Here is a 16,281-nt window from a genome sequence, read left to right on the forward strand (position 1 = left end):
TTTGTAAATACTCCTGAGTTGTGTGTGCGTTCTGGTGCTTTTTCAGTTATTCATTTGAATGGAATCTAGGAATTAATGTAGCTTATTAAAGTTAAAATTAAGTTAATTTAGGCTTCTCCAGACGAGTTATTATAATACACAGGTCTACATTACAATGAACAAAAAAAACGTATTGTAAATGCTATGGTGATTAGCCACAGGAAATATCCACAAGCCTACAAATAAACGTTAATTGCGCATCACCCTTTATTTTGATCTCTCCCATGTAACAGGGGTAGCGTGAAGTCGTATCGCCTGGACTGTGCTTGAGGATTGTGGGAGAATTCGAACAGCAGCCATTTTCGGCTCGCGACTGTCATTCTTCGAATACGCTTATCAGACTGAGAACGCAGCGGGTACCCCACGCTCCCAAAACAACTTCCCGTGGAAGGCTCGGACGATGTCGATCCACTTTGCGAACAGCCTTCCTGTATTTTGATCCCAACTCCCGTTGAAACCGACCGTCGCAAGACCAGAGAACATTTTGACTAGGCTAATTCGTGCCCGGATCGAATTCATTAGCTAATCAGCAATGCTAACATAATTGGTAACAATGTATTGCTTGGAACTCGCAAGCTTTTAGACGCCAGCGACAATCGGATTTAAGCAAAGTGGTGTTCCGTTGGCAATTTTTTTTTTTTTTTTTTTACAGCTAGTTCCCAAGGCTGAATAACGCGTCACCCGGATCTTACCCGTGGGGCAACAGCAGGGGAGAGCAGGTAAATAACGTTGTTTATCGTGATGTACAGGCTATTACTTTACGCACATCGACCTGATACATTTGACAGTTTATGGTTTTAGAGATTCATGGTGATATAGCCCAACGTAGGCAAAGCTTATTTTTTTGTTAAGTGTAGGGTTATATTATTCCCAGCCTTGATGTTATTGCTGTGGACGAGCGTAGCTAGCCCCCTGACAACAAGTGATGGAAGCCGAGCATCACAACAGTAGGTCGAGGTAGCCAGGAGCAGCGCACTTGTCTTTGGGGAAAATAGAACCGTTTCGATAAAGGTAACGTATGGCCGACACGAGGTCTTTTGAGTGTATTTTATTATTTAATTTTTTTTACGTGTATGAGTTATATTGGAATATATTTTTGAGTCCAACAAAGACCGAGGAACTATTGAATCGTAGTGCTACGCCGACGTATCAACGCCTCCCCATGCTACCGATGTTGCCAATCGAGCTCGTCTTGGTTCTTTACATTGTTTTTGACGAGCCGTCGCTTATTGTAAGTGCCGAGGAAATGGTTATTCTTAGTCATATAGAGACAGACTTCGACCTCACGACCGCATCCGTGCAGAAAGACCTTGCAGCAGCATATTTCTGGCTGGGCCTCGCTCAAACCTGCCAATGTTTACAATAATGTTGTAGTGCTTTGTAGGACATGATCCTACGTGTGAGTGTGACAGTTATACATACTATAGTATATACGATATATCTTATAATACAATAAGTCTCTCAGACTAAATGTATTGTATTGGTGTGTAACGCTCTCTATCCATCACCTTCATTGATTCTCCCCCATTTCTTGTCATTCTGTGAGGGGGTGGAGAATCCTGGAGTGTGTCGGCCCATATTTTACTACATAACACTAATTGACAGTTTAATGGATCGATGATAACACCTGCACATTGCCAAACGTCCCGTACAGCCTGTGAGAGATTTGTTAGCTGTGCCTGCGGAAACAAGGATGATAGATTACGGGATCGCTCATATTGCTGCATTGCGGTCAATGGATGGGATGGGGTGGGCGGAGGGGTGTTGGTGGGGGCCTCCTGGCGGCGGCCAGAACAGAACAGGTGCTTGTCTAAAGCGGAGCAGCGCAGTTGAGAAGTTGCAGAGTAGCGCATTTCTGATCACTCCACCTGCAACGACCAGCTTGTTTACATTAGTAATGATTCTATTTAGTCAGTTCTCTTCTCTCGGGAGATAGAACAACTGATTTAAGGCAGCGCCACTCAAAATATGTATAGAGTAGGTTTGGAACCGAAACGCTTACAGTTCCGTACTTAATTTTCTCAAGATCAAAATAGAGTCCAATTGGAGTAGAAACAGGGTCCAGAGAAATGAACTGTGCCTTGGTTGGTTTTTGGTAACAGACTGAAGTTGTGTGAACAACATTTCTTGATTTGGCATAATTTATTTGGAGGGAATTTTTTTCCTTTTTATGCTCAGCCTTGCTTATATGTCATACTTGTAATAATCTCATCAGACATGAATTATTGCTGTGTCTTGTAGTTTCTCTATATACTGTATACAGTACCTTTGGAAACTATTCAGGCCTCTTGACTTTTTCCACATTTTGTTAGGTTACAGCTTTATTTTCAAATGGATTTAAATCTCCTCCACAATCAATCTACACAGACTACCCCATAATGACAAAGCAAAAACAGATTTGTTAAAATTCAGACCCTTTACTCAGTACTTTGTTGAAGCACCTTTGGCAGGGATTACAGCCTCGAGTCTTCTTTGGTATGACGCTAGAAGCTATGCACACCGATATTTGAGGACTTTCTCCCATTTTTTTTTCTGCAAATCCTCTCAAGCTCTGTCAGGTTGGATGGGGAGTGTTGCTGCACAGCTATTTTCAGGTCTCTCCAGCGATGTTCAATCGGGTTCATGTCCATGCTGTGGCTGGGCCACTCAAGGACATTCAGAGACTTGTTCCAAAGCCACTCCTGTGTTGTCTTGGCTGTGCGCTTAGGGTCGTTGTCCTGTTGGAAGATGAACCTTCACCCCCAGTGTCGGGTCCTGAGCTCTCTGGAGCTGGATTTCACAAAGAGCATCTCTGTACTTTGCTTTGTTCATCGTTGCCTCGATCCTGACCAGTCTACCAGTCCCTGCCGCTGAAAAACATTGCCACAGCATGGTGCTGCCACAACCATTTTTCAAAGTAAGGATGGTGCCAGGTTTCCTCCAGACTTGTTTGTCACGGTCTGAGAGTATTTTTAGGTGCATTTTGCTAAGCGGGCTGTCATGTTCCTTTTACTGTGGAGTGGCTTCTGTCTGGCCACTCTAACTTAAAGTCCTGATTGGTGGAGTGCTGCCGAGATAGTTGTCCTTCTGGAAGGTTCTCCCATCTCCACAGAGGAACCCTGATGGTCACTCAAGAGCTCTGTCAGTGACCATCGGGTTCTTGGTTACCTCCCTGACAAAGGCCCTTCTCCTCCGATTGCTCAGTTTCCCCGGGCGGCCAGCTCTAGGAAGGGTCTTGGTGGTTTCAATCTTCTTCCATTTAAGAATGATGGAGGCCACTGTGTTCTTGGGGACCTTCAATGCTTTTTTTGGTACTTTTCCCCAGATCTGTGCCTTGACACAATCCTGTCTCGGAGCTCTACAGACAATTCCTTCGACCTCATGGCTTAGTTTTTACTCAGACATGCACTGTCAACTGTGGGATCTTATGTAGACAGGTGTATGCCTTTCCAAATCATGTCCAATCAATTGAATTTACCACAGGTGAACTCCAATCAAGTTGTAGAAACATATCAAGGATGATCAATGGAAACAGGATGCATCAGTCAAAAGTTTGGACACCTACTTACTCCCCCCCCCAATTTAAAAAAACTATTTTCTAATTTGTAGAATAATAGTAAAGACATCAAAACTATGAAATAAATAACACATTGAACTGTAGTAACCCAAAAAGTTTTAAACAAATCAAAATATATTTGAGATTCTTCAAAGTAGACAACCTTTGCCTTGATGACAGCTTTGCTTGGCATTCTCTCAACCAGCTTCATGAGGTAGTCATCTGGAATGCATTTCAATTAACAGGTGTGCCTTGTTAAAAGTACATTTGTGAAATTTATTTCCTTAATATGTTTGATCCAATCTGTTGTGTAGTGACAAGGTAGGGTTGGTATACAGAAGATTGCCCTATTTGGTAAAAGACCAAGTCAATCTGGAAAATGTCAAGAATTTTTAAAGTAAAAACCATCAAGATCTATAATGAAACTGGCTCTCATGAGGACTGCCACAGGAAAGGAAGACCTAGAGTTTCCTTTGCTGCAGAGGATAAGTTCATTAGAGTTACCAGCCTCAGAAATTGCAGCCCAAATAAATGGTTCAGAGTTCAAGTAACAGACACATCTCAACATCAATTGTTTAGAGGAGACTGCGTGAATCAGGCCTTCATGGTCAAATTTGTGAAGATACCACTTCTAATGGACACCAATAAGAAGAAGAGACTTGTTTGGGCCAAGCAACACGAGCAATGGACATTAGACCGACGGAAATCTGTCTTTTGGTCTGATGAGTCCAAATTTGAGATTGTTGGTTTCAACCGCAGTGTCTTTGTGAAATACAGAGTAGGTGAGCAGATTATCTTTGCATGTGTGGTTCCCACCGTGAAGCATGGAGGAGGTGTGATGATGTGGGGGTGCTTTGTTGGTGACACTTTAAAATTCAAGGCACACTTTACCAGCATGGCTACCACATAATTTTGCAGTAATACACCATCCCATCTCGTATGCACTTAGTGGGACTCTCATTTGTTTTACAACAGGACAATGGCCCAACACAACTTCAGGCTGTGTAAGGGCTTTTTGACCAAGAAGGAGAGTGATGGAGTGCTACATCAGATGACTTGGCCTCCACAATCACCCAACGTCAACCCAATTGGGATGAGTTGGACAGCAGAGTGAAGGAAAAGCAGCCAACTAGTGCTCAGAATGTGTGATCTCCTCCAAGACTGTTGGAAAAGCATTCCAGGTGAAGCTAGTTGAGAGAATGCCAAGCGTGTGCAAAGCTGTCAAAGGCAAAGGGTGGCTACTTTGAATAATCTCAAATATAAAATATATTTTGATTTAACACTTTGGTTACAGCATGATTCCATATGTGTTATTTCATAGCTTTGATGTCTTCACTATTCTTTTACAATATAGAAAATATTCAAAATAAAGGAAAACCCATGAATGAGTCGGTTTGTCCAAACTTGGACTGATACTGTATGTAAATAGGGTATTTCTGTTTTAATAAATGAGCAAACATTTCTAAACCTGTTTTTCGCTTTATCGTTATGGGGTATTGTGTGTGAATTGCTTAAGTTTTTTGGGTGTAATACATTTTAGAATAAGGCTGTAACATAACAAAATGTGGGAAAAGTCAATGGATCTGAATACACGGCTCTTCCGCAAACTAGCTTAAATTCCAAGCTCTCTGTACAAGACTAGGAGTATGGTAACATGAGACCAGTCCCTATCTAACCCCTCTCCCCCTTCCTACAGTGTGTGTGAACCCGGGTTATCTCCACCATGGTGTACCCACGCAGCGAGGAGGCCCTGGAGCGCCTGACCCAGGATGAGATAGTGCTCAACACCAAAGCTGTGATGCAGGGCCTGGAGACCCTCCGCGGGGAGCATGCCCAGCTCCTCACCTCCCTGCTGGACTGCACACAGCCACCTGCTGCCCAGGAGAAGTCAGGCCTGCTGCGTAAGAGCCTTGAGGCCATCGAACTGGGCCTGGGAGAGGCACAGGTAGGAACAAGATGAGGGATGTGGAGGGAAGAGGGTGAGGGCTAGCGAGGCAGAAGAGAAGTGGAAGACGAAAGAGGGAGGGCACAAGGGGAGTGAAAGAGACAGGCAGTGGCTGAGCTTGAAGAGGCTCAGCCTTGAGAGGTAAGAGAGGATAATGAAATGATGGGAGAGTAGAGGTGAATGGAGAGGGGGAGGATGCTGGTGCTCGATGTGGGTTATTGCTAGTTCATACGCTGTGACTAAGACTAGAAGGAGAGGATGAATTTAGATGCATGCCTCATAGAGCGTGAGGAGGGTGATTCATCAAGAGGATATGAGAGTTGTTCCTGTAGGAAGGTAGTGGTGGGAATCTGGGTTGGGTACAGATGGTCTGATATAACATGAACGGCATAAAAGAAGGTCCCTAAAGACAACTCCCCACCCTCTTTTGAATAGACCAGACTATAATAGAAGGATATTGTCCTCCAAGAAGGAAATTCTTTGCACTTATTTTGGAACCGGTGACAACAGTCACGGACACTGTACAAATCCCTGGTAAACATTCTACAATGCTCCTCACTTCTTCCTAGCCTGGTAGTCCCCGCTAACGTACAATGTGGTCTGGCCCCCAAGCTAGCGGCTCCCCCTTTTTTTGTTGTTGTTTCATTCCTGCAGCGTTCCTTGTTTTATTTGAACCACTTCATCCCTCTCTCGTTTCCCTCTCTCGTTTCCCTCTCTTGCCATGTTGTCATTGAAATAAGAGCTGGTTCTAACCCCCCCCCCCCCCTTGTCCAGGTGATCATTGCCCTGTCGGGCCACCTGAGTGCGGTGGAGTCTGAGAAGCAGAAGCTAAGAGCCCAGGTCAGACGCCTGTGTCAGGAGAACCAGTGGTTACGAGACGAACTGGCAGGAACACAGGTAGACATACTACAGCCAAATCCACCTTACGTGTATGTACAGCATAGAACACAGCATCATTCTCTCCAATATCAAAGTCTTTGTTTTCAGACCTCGGTGGTGAAATGTTCTGGGGATGAGTCCATATCCCAACGTACACAACCGACTGTGTGGAGTGTGGACTCATCTCAACGTTACTTTTGAGGGCGGTCAACATTTGGCTAACATTTTAGTGATTTTGGAGTATACGATCACTTTGATCCTTTCCAAAGCAAGTTGTTTCCAAAGTGTCCCCTCCCTCCCTCTCCTCTTCCCCCCCCCCCAGAGCAAGCTGCAGTGTAGTGAGCAGAGTGTTGCCCAGCTGGAGGAGGAGAAGAAACACCTGGAGTTCATGAACAAGATCAAGAAGTTTGACGACGACGTGTCTCCGTCTGAGGAGAAGGCTGCAGGCGAGACATCCAAAGACAGCCTCGACGACCTGTTCCCCAACGACGACGACCAGGGACAAGGTAGGGCGCTTGATTGGCCCGAGGAGAATCCCATTGAGGGGACAAGGTAGACATGGGGTGAGATGGTAATGTTGAAGACGATGGGTGTTAGATATGGTTGGGGATACAGAAGGGTTAGACTTATGATACTTGATTTATTGATTTGGCATTTTGGTTACTGACACTGACACCTCTTAAAACGTGAACTAAATGACATATCGTCATCTCAGATATTCCCTTGCGAAATAAGCATGGTCTCTTAACATGCTACAGTAGTACCTCAGCGCGAGCACGCCATTCTGTACCAAGAATGAAAGCCCTTTTTTGATTTGGAACCCCTGTTCTGTCCGAACAAAGTATTCAAGAGTGAATCACTTTTAACCCCCTCCGCATCTCCAGCCCAGCCCAGCGGAGAGGCAGCGGCCCAGCAGGGTGGCTACGAGATCCCGGCCCGCCTGAGGACTCTTCATAACCTGGTGATCCAGTACGCCTCCCAGGGGAGGTACGAGGTGGCCGTGCCCCTCTGCAAACAGGCCTTGGAGGACCTGGAGAAGACCTCCGGACACGACCACCCCGACGTGGCCACCATGCTCAACATCCTGGCCCTCGTCTACAGGTGAGAGGGGAAGGAAGGGAGAAATGAGAGTGAGTGAGGGAGATGGAGTGCGGGACGGGTGGGATATGCTCGTGGGAGATGGATGGTATCGAGGGACGGCTGGATGTGCTCGTAGAAAAAGATGATTGGGTGCGGAGAGGATGTGTGGATAGCCTGGTAGAAGAATGAATTGAGACTTACTGCTTAATTACGGTGCTTCTGCAAATCTTCTTACCTGGAATTATATTTGTGTTCCAGGGACCAGAACAAGTACAAAGAGGCAGCCCACCTGCTGAACGATGCCCTGGCCATCAGAGAGAAGACTCTGGGGAAGGACCACCCTGCGGTGGCTGCCACTCTCAACAACCTGGCCGTGCTCTACGGGAAGAGGGGCAAGTACAAGGAGGCTGAGCCCCTCTGCAAGAGAGCCCTGGAGATCAGAGAGAAGGTACACCAAAATAACACTAATGATTTTAATTGCATTTATGACTCAACATGTGTAGTGCCCAGAGAGAACTCATCTCCTTTCATTGTAGCTAAAGTAAGTCTTGATGTGTGTCTCTCGGCCTGTGGTGTTCAGGTCCTGGGCAAGTACCACCCTGACGTGGCCAAGCAGCTGAACAACCTGGCCCTGCTGTGTCAGAACCAGGGAAAGTACGAGGAGGTGGAGTATTACTACAGACGAGCCCTGGAGATCTACCAGTCCAAACTAGGAGCTGATGACCCCAACGTAGCCAAGACCAAGAACAACCTGGTGAGGGGGAGGGGAAGGGGGAGGAATATGGAGGGGGAAATAGAGGTGAAGCGGGAGGGAGAGAGAATATTCTGGATTACCTCAGATGATCATTTAGCCAAATTTCAAGTACAGGGCAGTACAAAGTAATGCAGTCTAATCTTTAACAATTACCCTGTTTTGGGAAATTGAAAACAGTTTTGTTATAGATGTACATGCTTTTATGTGTTGATGTGAAATGTTTGTCATTAAACCTGTGTACATTTCATCTTATCTCTTTAGGCTACATGCTACCTCAAACAGGGGAAGTTCAAGGATGCTGAGTCTCTGTACAAAGAGATCCTGACCCGAGCCCACGAGAAGGAGTTTGGCTCAGTCAACAGTGAGTCTCCTACAATCACATTGACGGGACTAGGCCTGCGTCCCAAAATGGCACCCTATTCCCTGTAGTGCACTTCTATTGACCAGAGCCCTTTGGGAATAGGGTGCCATTTGGGACACTGCCTGGTTCTACACTTACCACCACGCTAGACCTACCGACTCTATGAAGTCTTCATTCTGGCCACGACTTCCCAGTAAACCCTGTGGTCATTGGCTGGCCGTGCGCGGCCGTGTCCTGACCGGTCGGCTCAGGGCTAATCTGTCGTGCGTGGAGCGGCTTAATTCACCACTGTGTCCAGATCACTGCCCTTAAGCCAATCAAACACTGACATACTCAGAACAGCACAGTAGAGGGCGGCTTTGGCGTTGTTTAGCTAGCATGGCACAGACCTGCATAACTCACTTTGTACCCCCCCCCCACACAAGTTAAGTGTGTTGATTTTATGGTTTAATTAGTGAAATGAGCACACACTGACGGGTAAATGCATGAAGAGGTTAAATCCTCTTGAGTTACATGCCATAATTCAACCCATTTGATTTTAAATTCAAATCCCTTCTTTTTCCAGTGAGGGGAGCACCTACATTCTTACACGTTTTGGTCCACGCAAAACAAGATGTATGAATGTACACATAACACAGGGACACTGATAACCCCCCCCTATACCTTCTGTTCTCTTTCAGATGACAACAAACCTATCTGGATGCATGCGGAGGAGAGAGAGGAAAGCAAGGTACTTTACAGTATGGACCTGTTGTATGGTGTGCTGAACCACGGTCCTGTTACTGGGTGACACTGTCCGGCTATTAGCTCTGATGGATAGGCGGACCTGATAGGACTGAGAGGGAGAGCGCTAATATGATAACAGAGGCTTTGTAATAAGGTCCGTGATTTGTCTGCTGCTGCTGCTGCTTCTAGTCCAGTGGCTAAGCCTAATGTTTTATGGCAACTGTGGACTTTGTGGTAAAGGCACTAAATTACACAAACCGCTAGGGTAAGTCCTTAGTGTTTTTGGCTATAGTGCCATCGCATTTGTGTTGTTGTTTTTTGTCGTCACAAAGGCATTTGTTTACCTGTCTCCCTTGCTGGACATAATGCATTACTATGGGATTTTACAGAGAGAGATGTGTGCACTGGAGGTTTGGTGTCACGTTTCTTGAAATTGACATAGTATGTTATATCATTGTGTCATTGTAAGCAGCCCGACTTCAGGGAAAACGTCACTTTTTGTTTTTAAATACCCGCAGTCAACTTTCGCAACTTCTTTTTTTTTTCTTTTTTTTTTTACATTATGAGGCTTCTAATTCCCCAGAACAGTTGAGCCAGTCATGTGTTTGTTTCTAAATAGCACAACAGGTGAAAGCTGGAGTCCAGCTGTGTATTGACGGGGGTTGCTTTTTATATTTAAAGTCAAGTGTTTTTTGTTGTTGTCGTTGGGTTAAATGGAGTGATCGGGATGTGCAACTATAGTTTTCCATCACATTCGGCAGAAAATAGCTTCATTTTCATGATCAGAAGTGGAACACTATTTGGCTGGCGGCCGCGGGTAAATTAGTTTTATTTTTTTCAAAAACGATGCATAGGCCATCGTGTTTCTGATGTTATCGTAGAAATAGTGTAGCCAACTACATGTGCTAAGGTTTTGCTTCACTTTTACCAGAGGCAGGTTGGCTGCACTGTACCGGAGAGAAACTTCCACACGCCAGTAGGGGTGCTGTCTGCTGATAAAATGGCCGTTGGTGAACTCTCATCTTGGTGGAGAAGCGCAATCGAAGCACAATTTCTTCTGGCGCTCAGTAGAAATGACAATAAACAAGCATTTTAGATCTGCGTTTACGAAATGCGGCATGAGATTACTTACGCCTGTTATCTTCCTTTTTTTTTCCTGTGTGAAAAATGAAGAATTCTGCGCTAACCAGCAAGTTAAACTTAGGGGTCGCGTTATCTAAGTAAGTTGCTGAATTGAAGTGACTGGGCATCATATTGTGTAAGCTTTCTGCCGTGTTTGAGAAGTCATAGCCCTTTGGATGAGTTATCTGTACAGCTGCCGCTGCTGTGTTTTGACTTTTTGATTTTTCTCTCTGTTCTTGGCCTGACTGCTCCTCTCCTATCTTTTTGAAGCAGAGCAGGCCCTTTGCCCCAGTGGCTCCATTCCCTTGTAAATGTCCAAACTCACCAAAATGACGTTCATTAGCTCCTACCTATACATGTTTAACTATGAGCTGGATTGCCTGTCTTTGCAATTCTTTATTTTCGTTTGCGCACATGAGCATATTTAGCTTGCAGCCTCCATGGAAATTCGCTATTGTGCTAATTTTGTTAGCGTCCTGGTAACAAATGCCAAATTGTGTCTTTGCGTTTTGGCGCCCCCTTGTGTACTAAACCAGTAGTAACGTAAATTCCAGAATGAGAAAAGGAAGTTATAACTAACTATATGAAAGTCTGGAAACCGCCCAACCCTAGTTAGGCCCCTTGATACCAATTGAGCAATGATTGAATGCCTCAGTGTATCTGAACATTGTTGCTTCGCGACACCTTATAGAATACATGCCCCAAAGAATTCAGGCTGTTCTGGAGGCAAAGGGGGGTCCAACCCAGTACGAAAGTGGCCAATGTGTATATGTGGCATGTTTGAGCCATTTTCTTGTGTTCTCCAAACTCTCTCAAACATGCTAAGCCACCATTGGGCTGTACGTACCTATTATTTTTGAGATATGGCCATGTGACACCTGTCTAATATGGCCCCACGGAGCTGGTGGAAATAAATGATCTGCAATGGCACTATAGCTAAAAACACTTCTAAGGACTTGCCCTAGTGGTGTTTGAAATTTCGTGTTTTTTTTTTTTTAAATGTCCACTCTCTCTCTCTGTCTCTCTCTGTCTGTCGCTTGCTCAGGCGAAGAGGAAGGATGCTGTGCCCTATGGAGAATATGGGAGCTGGTACAAGGCCTGCAAAGTTGACAGGTAAGAGTTAGTATTCGAAATACATTTTAATGTGAGAAATACAACTCAGTGTTCTAAAGTATATTACTATTGTGCTTTAATGATGTATGGAAGTCCAGAAAGGACATATGAGTAAAATAAAAAAATCCCTCATGTCTCGATCACAACTTATCTCATGATCACGACACTGTAGAAGTTTCTTTTTCGAGATCAGGAGATAATCAAAAGTACCGTGCTTCATTCCTTCATTCATTTGTTCACATGCATAATAACCACCTCAAGGAGCCCAGTGGCTGCATTGATTGCAGTGCACTCGTAGGGGATTTAAGCCCTGAACAATGCCTGACAGGCAGCCTTTTCTCCCAGGCAGCGTGCAGCCCCCAAGACCACAGACAATCTCATGCAAGGAGCAACGCAGCTAACTTGGCTAGACTTGTTAGCTTGCATAACTGATATGTGTATAATTAAAAGGGACATATTTCCATTTACAATGGGTGAGCTCCATTCCTGACAGGCTGATCAGCTTCAATTTCAGTTTTAGAGGCTGATGAGACAGGATTTTTATTCTGTTTTATAGGTAAGGCTCCATGTAGACAGCCAACAAGGCAGCATCCTGAGATGGCTATTGAATCTGATCAGCCTGCCAGGAATAGAGCATACCCACTCTTGATCATGTAGATATTGCACTGACTGTTAATATGCCTGTCAGAAATGGGGCCCACCCACCCGGGGCCCACCCACCCACTCTGTAAATGTAAATATTATCCAGAAAACATGAAGTGTCCATTACAATTATACACATGCCAGGTATGCAAGCTAACAACCAGCATAGATAACAAGCTAGCTATCTAGCTAATAAGACTAACTAGCGAGCTCGATCAAGACTAGCCAAGTTATCTGCATTGTTGCTTGCATGCGATTGGCTGTGGTCTTGGGGGGGGTGGCACAGCCTGGGAGACGAAGCTGGCTGTCAGGCATCGTTCAGGGCTTAAATGCACCACGAGCGCTTAGCTCAAAGTAAGGGACATTTAGCTTCCTAACTTTCTTATAAACTGATAATGAGCTCCAAACACACATGAAAGCTTGACGTTAGCATGAAATGTACCATCCCTTGTAGCGATCAATGAAATGTATGTGCTGATCCACCATGGGCTCGGCTGTCTCGGCCCATACTGTCAATCTGTCATCAATACATCCACTCCTATTTAGAGTTTCTTTCGGGATCTCGATGTATCAACTTTTGTAATGTCGTGATCGTGCGATAAATAAGTTGTGACCTCGACGTAACGAGGGAATATCTTTTTGTATTCGTACGGTATGTCCTCTCTGGACTTCCGTAAATGACATGATATTGGCATGTACTTAATTCCTGTTAGCCCAACGGTCAATACCACCCTGAAGAGCTTGGGGGCGCTGTACCGCAGACAGGGTAAACTAGAGGCAGCTGAGACGCTGGAGGAGTGTGCTACCAAGACACGCAAGCAGGTACTGCACGATCACTGACGCAAGCAGGTACTATACAATCGCTCAAAAAGCAATTGCTACACAATCATTAAAAAAGCAGGTACAGGCACTCGGATTCACTGGCAGTGCAATTACCCACGGTTGTGGTCTAGAGCCTGAAAGCTCTGAATATACATTCTGTTTTAACCCAGCGGACATTTAGAATGAATCATCTCTCTCACTCTATCCCTCCCCTCTTTCGTCCCCTCCTCTCACAGGGTATAGATGCCATCAACCAGAGTAAGGTGGTGGAGCTCCTGAAGGATGGGGCCCCTGGAGGGGGAGCGACGTCAGAACCGGGAGGGTTTTAGTGGTCCCCAGCGGGGGGACTGTGAGGGAGATGATGGAGCAGAGTGGAACGGGGTACGAAACCTCTGTCTTTGGGGGGGGGGGGTCTTTTATGGAAGTGCACATACATTAAAATGTGATTGTACGCCTTTTCATCATACATGTAATTTACTCGCAAAGTGTCAAGAATTAGCAAATTATATCAATTATTAAACAGTACAAACAAGCTGACATTGTTACTAAACCTGGATGCATTCAGCAAAAAAATGCAAATAGCTAAAATAAAAAAATCTGGTCTGATGTTTGTCCAATACATTGTTAGAAGACAAGAGAAAAGGTTTTGGAAAAATAATCAAATACCTCAAATGACTTTTGATTCATGTTTTGAGGCCCATCCTTGACGGGGTGTGTTTGTCTTGTTTTCTCAGGAGGGTAATGGTTCATTGCGTCGGAGCGGCTCCTTCGGAAAGATCCGCGACGCCCTGCGCAGGAGCAGTGAGATGCTGGTGAAGAAACTACAGGGCAGTGGCCCCCAGGAGCCCTGCAACCCAGGGTGAGCGAGAGACTGTGTCCCTAGCCCGTCACTGCATGAATTAGTGTTTCCCCTCAGGGTTTCTTCTATGGTGGGGAGCCGACAATGCACCGTAGTTCGTAAAACTGATAATAACAATAAAGCAACATCCAAGCAATGATATTTTTTATTTTTATTGAAGCCTAAAAGATTGTGTGATCCTTAGGATGACGAGAGCGAGCTCTCTCAACTTCCTCAACAAGAGTGCAGAAGACCCCTCGCAGGTACCAGCAGCACACGGTTAACCCCCCCTCCCTATCACATATAGTTATTAATTAACCTGTTAGTTATGAGCCAAGGACTGCTGTCACAGACAGAGCACAAACAAGTCCTGGGTTATACATTGAGATGAAAGGATTGGACTTGGACAGTTTCAGATTTACTCTTGGAATATCCCTGCTAAACTCCCTCCCTCTCTCCAGGATGCCAACACGGGCCTTTCGGAATGCAGAGGACTGAGCGCCAGCAACGTGGACTTGTCAAGACGCAGCTCCCTGATTGGTTAAAGAGACAGGAGGCGGGACCAGGAGGAGGAAGGGCCAATGAGAAGAAATTGCTGGCTGTCCGATGCGATCAAAACACACTTCAGGTCCCAACACTCGCATTCAAGACATTTTCGGGAGAAAAATTATTGAGAAAAACACGACTTGACATGGCTTTTTTGTGACAAATCTCTGTGTCGGTCTGCTTCACTGTATACTTCGCTGGCATCAAACAGTAGAGAAAATTAATATTTAACACGGCATGCTGCATACTAGAACATGGAATGTCTGCACTACTTATGGTGACTGAGGCATAGCATCATAACAGAATAGCGAGTAATTATTATTGCTACTTGACAAATGTCTATCATAACTGCCTGGTACTTCTGGTGCAGACGCTCGACCATAGAAATCGGAATAGAACTAGTTTAACTGTCTTCGAGAAGCACCACACTCCTTGATTACTAGTGGCATGAATACTGCAAATGCTAGTAACCTGTTCAATAGATATCACAGTGCTGGAGCGGTATAAATCATATAGGTTTTTAAGACGAGTTACAGGAGGTATGAACTACAGCTGTTAGAAGATTCAGCAAGGACAAAGACTGTACACAATATTTTGGCGATGATGAAAATAATCGGAGTGCGTCTGTATTTTAACATCAAATGGGAGAAAAACAGCACTGACCAGTTCAAGCTCACTATTTTGCCTTCTGAATTTTTGTTCTGTATATACTGGTTTAAGTTATTTAATATTTCTTTCTTTGTATATAGCACAGACAGTTTTGTTTAGAGCATAGGAGGTCCTTTGTTGGGGAGACAGATGCTTGAATAATGTCAAACAAGTGAATAGAAACGGAGAAAATACACTCACCAGACAGTTTATTATATTACCCCTCTAGTACCGGGTCGGACCCCCCCTTTTCCTCCAGAACAGACTGAATTATTTGGGAGATTATACAAGGTGTCGTAAACATTCCACAGCAATGTTGGTCCATGCTGACACGATGGCATCACGCAGTTGCTGCAGACTGAGCGGCAGGTACATTCATGCTGTGAACATCCCGTTCCACCTCATCCCAAAGATGCTCTATTGCAGAGGTAGGCAACCCTGTTCCTGGAGTGCTGTAGGGTTTTTATCCAACTAGGCCCCACACCTGACCAACTACACTAATTGATCAGGTCAGTAATTGCCCAAATTCAACAGACCTGGACTTCCAGGTCAGTTAACTCAAAAACATGGGCCAGGGTTGCCCTCCGCTGCTCCATTGGTTGAGGTCTGGGGACTGCGCAGGCCATTGAAGTAAACTGAACTCGCTGTCATGTTCCAGACAATGTTTTCCCACTCTTCAATGGTCTAGTGTTGGTGATCGCGGGCCCTCTGGAGCCACCGCTTCTTGTCTTCAGATGATAGGAGTGGAACCCGGTGGGGCCGTCTGCTGCAGTAGCCCATCCTTGACAAGGATTAACAGGTTGTGCATTCCCGAGATGCCGTTCTGCGCACCAGTGTTGTACGGCGTTGTTATTTGTCTGTTTGTGGGCCGCCTGTCAGCTTGCACGATTCTTGCCATTCTCCTTTCTCGTCAACGATACTGTCGCTGACTGGCGATCATTCCACGCTCAGTCGCTTAGGTCACTCGTTTTGCCCATTCTAACTTTTCGTTCGACAGTAACTGAATGTCTCGATGCCTGTCTGCCTGCGTTTATATAGCAAGCCACGGCCACGTGACTCATTGTCTGTAGGAGCGATTCATTTTTGTGGACACGGTGGTGTACCTAATAAACTGTCCGGTGAGTAGAACAGTGAAAAGACAAGCGGGGGAATAAATAAGGCTGTTTACATAGGCAGCCCAATTCTGATATTTTTTTTCCCACTAATTTGTCTTTTGACCAATCACATCAGC

At 45.2% G+C, this 16,281-nt stretch overlaps 1 protein-coding gene across 1 annotated transcript; it reads left to right on the forward strand.

Moving 5' to 3' along the window:
- Positions 1-294: 294 nt before the first annotated feature.
- On the forward strand, positions 295-15,078 carry LOC135516182 (kinesin light chain 2-like). The gene is given in 16 exon segments (XM_064940281.1): positions 295-758; positions 5,271-5,519; positions 6,294-6,416; positions 6,721-6,904; positions 7,283-7,499; positions 7,737-7,926; positions 8,059-8,232; positions 8,494-8,593; positions 9,274-9,323; positions 11,487-11,554; positions 12,910-13,018; positions 13,255-13,307; positions 13,309-13,399; positions 13,753-13,877; positions 14,062-14,119; positions 14,318-15,078. Coding segments are annotated over 15 exon segments (1,848 nt in total). The 5' UTR covers positions 295-758; positions 5,271-5,297; the 3' UTR covers positions 14,402-15,078.
- The last annotated feature ends 1,203 nt before the right edge of the window (positions 15,079-16,281 follow it).

Source organism: Oncorhynchus masou, chromosome 27 (assembly GCF_036934945.1).
Source record: "Oncorhynchus masou masou isolate Uvic2021 chromosome 27, UVic_Omas_1.1, whole genome shotgun sequence".
NCBI classification, from domain to species: Eukaryota; Metazoa; Chordata; class Actinopteri; order Salmoniformes; family Salmonidae; genus Oncorhynchus; species Oncorhynchus masou.